Source organism: Marmota marmota, unplaced genomic scaffold, assembly GCF_001458135.2.
Source record: "Marmota marmota marmota unplaced genomic scaffold, marMar, whole genome shotgun sequence".
Classification (NCBI taxonomy): domain Eukaryota; kingdom Metazoa; phylum Chordata; class Mammalia; order Rodentia; family Sciuridae; genus Marmota; species Marmota marmota.
The window spans coordinates 5,116,023-5,127,659 of NW_026000130.1; the positions used below are offsets into that span (position 1 = coordinate 5,116,023).

Consider the following 11,637-nt stretch of genomic DNA (forward strand, 5'->3'; position numbering starts at 1 on the left):
TCTCCTCCTGCTCCTCCTCCTGCTCCTCCTCCCCCTCCCCCTCCTGCGCCCCGCCAGCTGCCCCCACTCTAAGGAGGTCTGTTTGTCCTTTGCTCCCAGGCAGCAGAAAAAATTGGTTTTCCAGTGATGATCAAAGCTTCTGAAGGCGGTGGAGGGAAAGGGATCCGGAAGGCGGAGAGCGCGGAAGACTTTCCCATGCTCTTCAGACAGGTGACAGAGGGTGTCTTTGGGGTCTTTCCCTCCAGCTTACTCCTGTTGGCATGCGTCTTCACCACCGGGAAGCCACGTGCAGGAGTCGTGTCCTGGGTGTGTTGTATGTGCCCTCTCTACGTAATCCCGCAGTGCTCGGGCTTGACGGGGACCCTGCATGTGGTGGGCAGGGGCTCTAACCACTGAGCCACATCCCCATCCAGGTTGTGTTGTGAAGCAGGAGCATACCTCGGTCTGGGTGGACCTTCACACCTTCTCCTTAGAGGGTGGGAGTGTATGAATTCCAGAATTTCAGAGATGCTGAGTCAAATATCTGTTAGTAACTAACTGTTTGCCTCTTGAGAGGCAGAATGTTATGTAAATTTTAGGAATATTGGAATTTTTAACATTTCTATATGATCAATTTCAGTTGTGAGAACTGTCTATTTTTTTTACTTGAAGCTAATTTTCTTCTTTAAAACAGTATGCATGTTACTAGCAATGTCTTAAAAACAATTATACTGGGGTCTAATGCTCCCATGCCTAGGCATGTAATAAATTTTGTGTGTTCTATTCCTTATAAAAAGAAAAATTATACTGGCCATTCTCCCATTCTTAAAACTATTTAAACATTTCTAGGTTTTCTTCTAGACTTGTTCACGTGTACATTTGATAAAGTTATATTGGCCCATACAAAATTTTCTTCTCCATAAAAAAGTTTCTAAATGATAGATCTTGAACATTTTCACCATGTTGTTCCAATCCTCAGTTACTTTTATGATGATACATATTCCACATGCCATTGTAAAAAAAACTTATGAAAGTATTTCTTCTCTGCTAAATGTTTAGCTTAATTCCAATTACCTTGTTATGAATAATCTATTGTGTTCTGTAGAATTGTCTTATTCTGTTTTCTGTTGCTATAACTGGGTGTCGCTAACTGGTATTGCTCTAAAGAAAAGAGGTATCTATTTCAGGTCACAATGGTCTGAGGCTGAGGGGCTGCATCATATGATGGCTTTCTTACTGGCATAGTCTCAAGGTGCCTCAGGGTATCACATGGGTGTAGACAAGGGAGTGAGTGTGTGTGTGTGTATGTGTATGTACATGTGCACATGTCTCCTTGGGTCTCTTTCTTCTTATAAGGCCACCAGCGTTTGATCATGGGGCCCTCACTCTGATGATCTTATATAATTATAACCACCTCCCAAAGGCCTCCCCTCCAGACACCATAGTCCGGTTACTCCTCTTAAGCTCACAATGGGAGTTAGACTCCTGTCTGAATTTCAGAAGGGACAAGCCATATTCAAAACATAGCAAGTATCACGAGCATCACTAGGGCTGAGGATGTAGCTCAGTGGGAGCGTGCTAGCATGTGTGAGGCCCTGGATTCGATCCTCAGCATTGCATATAAATAAATAAAATAAAGGTATTGTGTCCATCTATATAACTAAAAGCATATACTTAAAAAAAACAACAACTCCATATTATTTAATACTATAAATAATGCTTAGCTATTTTCCTCTTCTGAGTTCTTTTCTTAGAGAAAGTCCTAGGGAGACAGACTGAGCTAAGTTGCGTGCCCTTGGTCCATATCAAGAAATTGCTTACTAGGCAGGTTTCACCAGTGCCATTGCTCATGGCAAATTGTGTCACATAAAGAATGTAGTGGCTTTGCTACCTGGTTATCTTGTGAGGTGTACAGGGTTTTTGGTGGGACTCGGAGGCAAAGGATTTAGATTTGTAGGAAAGTTTCAGCAGCAGGACAGAGATCCCTGCTCCCCCTCCCCTACTGGCCCACTCTTGACTACTGCCCCATCTGTCAAAGCTAAGAGATGAACCTAGAGGACTGTTTCTGTTAATCCATTATGTCCCAGCGTCCCCTATGTAGGATGCCTATAAAACCTTAAATGGGCCAAGTTTGGTGGCACACGCCTGTCATCCCAGGAGGCTGAGGCAGGAGGATCTCGAGTTCAAAGCCAGCCTCAGCAACTTAGCAGGACCCAGTCTCTAAATAAAATATAAAAAAGGGCTGGGGATGTGGCTCAGTGTCCCTGGGTTCAATCCCTGGTACCAAAACAAAAACCGTCAGTGGAGCTCAACTTATATCATATATGGTACATAATGGGTTTTAAGTTGGTTGCAGACTTGATTTGCATTTCAGGAATTTCCCCAGGAATGTCCTTTTCCTGCTACAGGATCCGGTCTTGGATACCATGTTGCATTAGATATCATAGAGATTTCAAAATCTCTTTTTCTTTTTAGTTTTTAAAACAGAGACAGTTTTTAGAGTCACCATAAAATAGATCAGCAAGTAGAGAGTGCCTGTGTGCCCCCACCGTCACACACCCAAGCCTCCCCCAGACTCTTGAGGGCATTAGGGAAGGTCCTTAATGTAAGAAGTCACACAAGTGAGGGACGTGGCAAGAACGGAAAAGTCCCTTTCAGGATCACCTCCCAGCCCCGTCTCCTTGCTCAGATGACTGCCGGCTGCAGCTGGTCTCTTTCCAGCACCAGCTCTGTCTGGACTGTGACCTAGACGTTTGCACAGTTTAGTTTATCATTTTACGTACAGGTGGGACCATCCCATAGATGACTGCAACTTGCTTCCCCCCCTTTATTTTCACATCATCTTCTTTTCTCTCCTTCCACTTGTTTTCTTGGTGCATTAGAGTCGTACATACTGATGGGATTTGCTGTCACACCTGTAGGTGACATGCCTACAGGGGACCATCTTTTAGCCATGAAAAGCATGGAGTAAGTCTGTCCAGAGTTCCGCAGGGACAGCCAGCTGAGGAGCATGTGGAATCTGGGGTAAAGGCATATGGGAGTGTTTTGTCCTGTTTTTTGTTAAAAGAAATATTCTGTTTATGTGTTACTGCAGGTGTAGAAGAAAACCGGTTTGTACACCAAACTTTCCCCCCCACATTTCTTTTTTTAGGGGGGTACTGGGGATCGAACTCAAGGGCACTCAACCACTGAGCCGCATCCCCAGCCCCATTTTGTATTTCGCTTAAAGACAAGGCCTCGCTGAGGTACTTAGCTCCTCGTTTTTGCTGAGTCTGGCTCTGAACTTGCAATCCTCCTGCCTCAACCTCCCAAGCTGCTGGGATGACTGGCGTGTGCTACCATACCTGGCTTTTCCCCCCATTGTGAGATATAATTGCCAAGTAAAAATGGATATATTTAAGGCATGCAACTTGAGGTTCTTATTATATGTATGTGTACGTGGTGGAATGATCTATTGCTTCATGTGGTGAACATTTTTGTGTGTGTTCGATAAGAATTCTTGCGATTTCTCTTTGTAGACTTCAAGCATACGACAAATTATTATTAACTATCGACACCATGGTATAGATCCAAGAAACCAGATTCAGTGTATTATATTTAGAGATGAGATTTGGGGGGGAAATTTCAACATTTTCACAATGTGAGAATGTGAGAGAGAAAACAAAATTTAAAAAATCAGCAGATCCATGGGGGAGTCCCCTAAATGCGTCATTTGCAGTTGTCAGATGAGTTCTTCTGGGAACTTCTAGAAGCTTCCAGAGCTGCTTTCCCCATGAAGAGTGGCTGGCTCTGCTTCCCCCACAGGTGCAGAGTGAGCTCCCGGGCTCACCCATCTTTCTCATGAAGCTGGCCCAGCATGCCCGGCACCTGGAGGTCCAGGTCCTCGCCGACCAATACGGGAATGCGGTGTCGCTGTTTGGGCGGGACTGCTCCATCCAGCGGCGGCATCAGAAGATCATCGAGGAGGCTCCGGCCACCATTGCCACGCCGGCCCTGTTGGAGTTCATGGAGCAGGTGTGTTTGACACAGCGGGGCTTCTGTGTGCGCATGCGCGTGTGCGCTGCCCGGAGCTCCATCCCAGCTCAGAGTGGCCCAGGACCTTCTGTAGCCACGTGGCTGGAGAGTGGGGCATGCACCCGAGAAGAGGAGGGGGAGGCCCATTTCAGGGCCGATTGCATCTCCTGGGTGTTTTGGATCAGGTCATCTCTGAGGTTCCCAAATATTTCCCAGGTCACAGGTCCTCGGCCTGCCCTGGGTGAGGGAGCTGTTGCCGTTTACAGCTATTCGAGAGGACCCCCGGGTCCTGCTCTGTGTCTTTGCAGTGCGCCGTCCGCCTGGCCAAGACCGTGGGCTACGTGAGCGCGGGGACAGTCGAGTACCTCTACAGCCGGGACGGCAGCTTCCACTTCCTGGAGCTGAACCCGCGCCTGCAGGTGGAGCATCCCTGCACAGAGATGATCGCCGACGTCAACCTGCCCGCCGCCCAGCTGCAGGTGAGCCCGGCCTTCCTCCCTGGGGGGCCCTGTCCCTCCCACGAGTCCTTCCCGCCCTCTCTCAACTGCCTGTCCCCTGCGGAATGGCCGTTTTGATGTGTGAGTAGCATTTGGAGCTATGACAACTGAGAACCTTCTGGAAAGTGATTTGTCCCCTTTGTCCAGCCAAGAGCCCTTGAAGACATGGGTGAAGGCTGTGGACTTGGTCCCGGGGAGAAGGCATTTCATGCATTTTCAGAGCCAAATACCCTTTTATCCACCCAGAGAGGTGTTCTCAACACCCGCCCCCCATTATCATCCTCTCTGAGGAGATTTTACAGTCTTTTTTCCTAATCCCTTTCCTTTGTCACCCCAGATACACTTTCTATCTCTTTGGGGACTCTAGATAGATCTGTGCTTTACATATAAAAAGAGTATTTTCCACTCCCTTGGGGACAGTGTGACACCTGTTGACAACACGTGACCCACAGTGAAGGACTCTGCATTAACTGAAATTCCCCATTTTTTTTTTTTAATGAATGTCACCTTCCCTCTCTCTCTTCTTTCAATCACCAGATTTTTTAAAAAAAAATCATTTTGTTTACATTTTTTTTTTAGTTTAAACAATTGCAGGAGAGTTGGGAGATTGATATAATGAGCTGCAGCCACCAATTGTCACTCGTGTTCCCCCCTCTCCACTTGTCTGCCTATGGGATTATCTTGGGGGAGTCCACCTTTTGAGACAAGGTTGTACTGAACCTTTGTGGCAGGCGGCCCCTAAAAGCATCAGTATAAAGTCCCCCAAACAAGGGTATTCTAGCTCAGGGCCACAATAGAGTGACAACCCTTGGGAAGTAGGGCTGTCAAGCAACATATTTATTTAATCGACTGTCTACATTGAAAATACCTCCCCTGTCCCACTGATGTCTCTTTAGGGCTGTTTTGTTTGTTTGATTCATTTATTTTGGCGTGGAGGATTGAGCCCAGGGGTGCTCTACCCCTGAGCCGCATCCCCAGCCCCCTTTATTTAGAGATAGGGTCTCACTGAGTTGCTTAGGGCCTCGCTAAGTTGCTGAGACTGGCCTTGAACTTGCTATCGTCCTGCCTCAGCCCCTGAGAGGCTGGGATCACAGGCGAACACCACCTCAGCCCGCAGCACTGGCCTTTTGAGGCCATCAGGTGGAAGGTCTGGGTCATCTGATTGTGTCAGGTTCACACTGAACGTGTTGGCAGAATATCATGGAGGTGATTTTGTGATCTGACACATCCCACCAAGAGTCCCCGTGTTGGATGTGATTGTGTGGTCAAGCTGGGGTCTCTGTTTTGTGTATTTTTCCTGCCAAAATTCCCGGTGCCCTTCACCAAACCTCCGTTTAACTTTCTGGCCAATAGGGTCCCCTCTGTCCTTCCACCCTGTACTTCTCCCGGGTCTCTGGATGTGGTTTCTCTCCATAACGGTACCTTTGCCCCCGGGAGCCAAGTCTGGCCTCCTGGCCCTCTTCTTTCTTTGCCGCCCTGTAGCAGTGTCATGGGGCTAGTCTGGCTCAGCCTGTGACAGTCCTCCATTGCACCCCCCTGCGCTCACTGCGGTGGGGCCAGCATCACAGAGGGACTGACCCCGTGGGATGGGTTTTCGGTTTTAGATCGCCATGGGTGTGCCACTGCACCGGCTGAAGGACATCCGGCTTCTGTATGGAGAGTCGCCGTGGGGCGTGACACCCATATCTTTTGACACCCCTTCAAACCCTCCCCTGCCTCGAGGCCACGTCATTGCAGCCAGAATCACCAGCGAAAACCCGGATGAGGCAAGTGCCGGGGACCCTGTGTCTCCTCCATCTCAAATGCCCCAGCGTGGAGCTGACCCTGGAAGTCGGCCTCCTCCAGGTCCCTGTGGTCCAGCTCCTCAGCTTATAGACAAGGAAACGTCTGGAAGGGACATTCCATGGTTTATCAGCTCATGGGACACATAGTGTGTATGGCACTGGTCTAGCCACTCATGTGACATTATTGCAACCTCTGGGTGTTACCTGTGCAACAGCTGGACAGGTTGGGGTGACCTACCCTTGCTACTCCTGGACCTCTGAAGGCCAGGCTGAGCCCCGACTTGCAAGGTGGTATCCATCTCTGGGATAAACAGTTGGTTTTAGAGCCAGGGCCTTTGATTTCTGGCCCCAGGCACTTTTTGCTGTAATATAGCATCTGTCCCCTTATTGTCCTTACCTGGGTCTTGGAAAAGGAACCGACTGGCTTCTATCACAGTACACCTGATTACTGATTATCAAAGGATTCGTGAACCTACGTTTTAAACTTGTGTATTTGTTTTATTATTTATTTATTTATTGGTACTGGGAATTGAACCCAGCATGCTTAACCCCCAAGCCACCTCCCCAGCCCTTTTTATTTTTTAAAATTTAGAGACAGGGTCTCACTAAGTTGCTTAGAGCCTTGCTAAGTTGCTGAGGTTGGCTTTGAACTCTTGAACCTCCTGCCTCAGCCTCCCAGGTCCCTGGGATCACAGGCGTGCACCATCAGGCCTGGATGTTTTACTTTGTTTTTTGAACTAAGTATACTTTTTAACTGATAAATGAAGACATAAACATTGTACATGTGAATGAGGTAACGTGACGTTTTGAGTCAGGTACGCATTGGGTAGTGATTAAATCTTTATATTCAAGAAATTTGGGTTAAGAGGGAGTCCCCAACCCCTTGATTTAGGTTTTTTTTGTGTATGTGTGGTACTGGGGATTGAATCCAGGAGTGCTCTTCCACTGAGCTAATCCTGAGCTCCTTCTTTAGTTTTATTTTGAGGCAGGTTCTTGCTAAGTCGCGGAGGCTGGCTTTGAACTTGGAATCCTCCTGCCTCGGCCTGCCAAGTGCTGGGTTCCAGGTGTGCACCATATGCCCAGCTTGGTTGAAGAATGTTGGGCTCTGGTAGCTGTGTTTGTTGGGGATTTTTGGCTGCAAACCAAACACCAGCTCTGGCAGACATGCAAACAGGAATTTTTCAGAGGGACAGTGGCTTGCTCACAGGACCCTGGAAGGACAGAGAATCAGGTTGAAAATAACCCACCCTGGAGCTCTCCACTCCCACCCACTTCGATACTCCACCAAACACTTGTGTTGTTACTTAATTCATGAATCCTAACCCTAGTGGAGGGCTCCGAGTCCATCCACCCTGACCACCTTCAGAAAGGGAATCTGCCGTGTGTGAGCGGCCACGGGCCCTGATGGGCTGGGGATTAAATATTCTGGGCAAGTCTCTGCCACTGAGCTGTACCCTTAGCCTCCATTCTACAATTGTATTTAAATTTTTTTTTTGTTTGTTTTGGTACTGTGGATTGAACCCAGGGGGCACTTTACTATTGAGCTACATCCCCAGCCTTATTTTTTTGTTGTTGGTTTTTTAAAAGTTTGAGACAGGATCTTACTACGTTGCTGAAGGCCTCACTGAATTGCTGAGGCTGGCCTCAAACTTTCAATTCTCCCGTCTCAGCCTCCCAAACTGCTGGGATTACAGGCGTGCACCACCATGCCTGGCTTATTTAAAATTGATATTATAGAAAATGTCCAATGTATAAAACCAGAATGCACCTCCACCCAGTCCAGCCTGATCCATGTTCACCCATGTGACGCTGGCATCTCCCCTGTCCCAACTTGGTGGTGGTGGTTTCAGAGATTTTTTTAAAGGAAGAATTACATCGAGGTGCTCACACAGATACACCCGTGGATCGATCTAACCACACTGTGGCAGGAGCTATGAGTATTTGCTGATCCCCATAAGTTTTTGCCTGTGGTCAGGGCTCTTGGATCTTTCTAGAACTGAATTCTGATGAGCACATACCTGGAGTAATGCCTTCTCATTCCTTGCTCTTTCCTGTCTGGGCTCCAGGGGTTTAAGCCGAGCTCTGGGACTGTCCAGGAACTGAATTTCCGCAGCAGCAAGAACGTGTGGGGTTACTTCAGCGTGGCTGCCACGGGAGGCCTGCACGAGTTTGCTGATTCCCAGTTTGGCCACTGCTTCTCCTGGGGCGAGAACCGGGAAGAGGCCATTTCGTCAGTATCGCCTCCCTCCCTCCTTCCCTCCCTCCCTCCTTGCTCTCCTCCTCTGGTCCCTTCTTCCCTGTGCCCTCCCTCCTTCCCCTCCCCTCCCTCCTTCCTCTCCTCCTCTGGCCCCGCCTTCCCTGCACCCTCCCCTTCCACCCTCCCTCCTTTAAGAACCAGAAATTCCCCTGCATATCCATCAGATGTTTTTTTTAAATTTGTTCTTTTAGTTGGACATGACAGTAGAGTGTGTTTTGACATATTATTACGTACATGGAGTCTAACTTCCCATTCCTGTGGCTGTGCATGATGTGGAGTTTCACTGGTCATGAATTCATTATGAACATAGGAAAGTTCTGTCCGGTTCACTCTACTGTCTTTCCTATTCCATCCCCCTCCCTTCATTCCCTTTTGTCTAATCCAGGGAAATTCTGTCCCCCCACCTCCCGCCATCTGACCCAGGACCCTCTCCAACTCCTGTTCGAATCCACACATCAGGGAGAACATTTGGCTTTTGGTGTTTGGGGATTAAGCCATTAGATCTTGGGCTTCTAAGGGGTCTCACTTGAGGGAGACCCAAAGGATGCTTCAAGGTGATGCCGAGAATTTAAAAGGGGCCGAGTGGGGCAGCTGAATTAAAGGGCAGAGGTCCCTTGAAACCCAGCTTGTAAAGAGTCCCCTCATTGGCTGTATTCACTGCTCGGACTAAATTCTCGGGGGGGGGTGGTGGTGGTGTGGGGTGGGGATTCTGCTGGGTGCCGGTCACCACTCTGAGGCCTGTGACTGCAGGCCTGGGTTCCGGGCGGTCCAAGTTCTCCTGGTTTCTGCAGAGCTGAGAAATCTGACATTGACACGGGACACTCAGGTTCTGAAACAGCACACCTTACCTGGGCACCAGAAGAGACGCACCGGCTGTTGTTGTAATTAAGCCTCGTGTGGGTGGCTGACTGCCCTTCACAGTGACACAGCCCACAGGTGTTGTGGGCATTTCATTTACAAAGCCTTAGCCTCTGACCTGGCGCTTGGCTGCTGATGAACTGAGTGGAGTTGGCGGTCTCCGTGACCAGGCCTCCTCGGCAGCTTAGAGTAGTTCATTTTCATTATGCTCAATGGACATGGCGATCTTGAGGTTCAGCAAGGACTGTTTGCCGCAAATAAGGCTCACAGGAGGGGGTGGGAGGCGGCTGAGCGCCAGCCCCTGGGGTGGAATGGCTTGACCCAGCATGGCCGTCAGTGCCCCCGACTCCAACAGCTTTCCTCATGGCTGACAGAGGCCGCCTGGGGGCTCCGTTGTCTTGGTTTCTCTGGACGTGGGCCCTCTGAAGTGGGTATGCCCCCAGCTAGCTGGGGCCAGTCAGTGGCCTTGGAGGCTGGTGGCTTCATCTTCAGTTCGGACCACACCTGACATCCTGTGGCCCTGTTTGACCTCTCTGTCTCCATTCTCCCCTCTTCCTCCCATGCCTGCTGACGGCTGGGGACACTGCCTGAGGGAAGCTCCCTCTCCTGGAAGAGAGGGGTTCAGTCCCTGGCCTTCCCCTTCTGTCCTCCAGACAGGCTGTGGTCCCCCAGGGAGTGGGAGTCCCCACCCTGTGACCTGTGCCCTTTGCAGTTGGAGGCTGGGTTTGGGGGAGGGAGCCACAGAGCCTGCTGGGCCCTGAGTCCGGGTAACTGCCATCATGGGCAGGTGGTCCTCAAGCACAGCTGGGGGGGTAACAGTGGCCCTCCAGAGGGCGGCTCCAGCTCTGGGACCAGGAGGAGACTTGAATAGGTCAAGGGGGAGACGGCTCGGTGATGAGCAGAGAGGCTGGCCCTTCCTCTCTCAATCATTAATTACTCTTGTAGTTGATATAATTACAATGATATTTAATCATGTTCACAGATTAACGACTGTGCACTCTGCACAGGGTGTGTCATTTTAATCCTCAAACACCCGCATGATGTCAGGGTTATTCCCCCATTTTACAGATGAGGTAACTGAGGGCCAGAGAGGTTAGGTCACCTGCCCGAGGTCACTCAGGCCATGAGGATGCTGAGGCTGACACTCTGGCCATCTGACCCAGGACCCCCTCCAACTCCTGGTGGCTCTGGCACTCTGGGAACCCATCATGAGGCGTCCCAAGGACTCTGTCTGAATTCATCAACCACTCATGTGCTTTTCCCCTCCAGGAACATGGTGGTGGCTTTGAAGGAACTGTCCATCCGGGGGGACTTCAGGACCACCGTGGAATACCTCATTAACCTCTTGGAGACTGAGAGCTTCCAGAACAACGACATAGACACTGGGTGGTTGGACCACCTTATTGCTGAGAAAGTGCAGGTAGAGGTCTGCCCATGTCTGCCCTCCAGGTGCCTGGGACTGCAACGCCCGGCAGACACTGAGACAGGGAGTCTTTCCTAGGCGGAGAAGCCGGACGTCATGCTCGGGGTGGTGTGTGGGGCCTTGAACGTGGCTGATGCGATGTTCAGAACCTGCATGACGGATTTCCTGCACTCCCTGGAAAGGTAGGGTGTGCCATCCATCCCTTTCCTCTTGTGAGGTGTGTTGGTGGCCCGAAAGGCGAGACGGGCTTGGGGTGGCCAACTGGTTACCAGGTAGCGGTGAGCCCTTTCTACCTGCTTACCTTCATGAAATTCCTCAGATAAACCTGAGCTGCCTCTGGGTATGATGTCAAACACCTGTCATCCAGTGCCTTGGGAGGCTGCGGCAGGAGGATCTGGAGTTCACAGCCAGCCTCAGCAACTAAGTGAGGCCCTAAGCAACTCAGTGAGACCCTGTCTGCCGGGTTTCTGTTCTCGCGACTAAAAGACTCAGGGGTCACTCTAGTTAAACTGGGCTAACTGGGCTGCACGAAATAACCACACAAGAGACACAAATACCTTTTTCTTTGGGGTAGCTGTGACGGCTCCTCTGACCTTAAGGGTCCGCAGAAAGAGAGAGAGAGAGAGAGCATGTGCTGACCCCTTTTATTGGGGAGAAGCTATTCAAACGAGGCAAGGGGTCAGGTTTCAGGGGGCTGAGTCTATCTTCATGATGTCCACTGTCAGCAGGTTGACTGACACCTGGGTAGGCCACACCCAAGGGCACAGTAAGAGGAGGGGACACACACAAGGCACTTCCATGGAAGATTCTATCCTAAACAGGGCA

The 11,637-nt window shown here is 49.9% G+C and overlaps 1 protein-coding gene across 1 annotated transcript in view; it reads left to right on the forward strand.

Annotated features, from left to right (window-relative positions):
- The window catches only part of Acacb (acetyl-CoA carboxylase beta), a 117,821-nt gene that overhangs the window by 44,380 nt on the left and 61,804 nt on the right, over positions 1-11,637 (forward strand). The window contains exons 9-15 of the mRNA XM_048784891.1: positions 100-210; positions 3,784-3,993; positions 4,302-4,472; positions 6,095-6,256; positions 8,341-8,504; positions 10,659-10,809; positions 10,891-10,994. Coding sequence (XP_048640848.1) covers positions 100-210; positions 3,784-3,993; positions 4,302-4,472; positions 6,095-6,256; positions 8,341-8,504; positions 10,659-10,809; positions 10,891-10,994 — 1,073 coding nt within the window. The remainder of the gene's footprint in view (positions 1-99; positions 211-3,783; positions 3,994-4,301; positions 4,473-6,094; positions 6,257-8,340; positions 8,505-10,658; positions 10,810-10,890; positions 10,995-11,637) is intronic.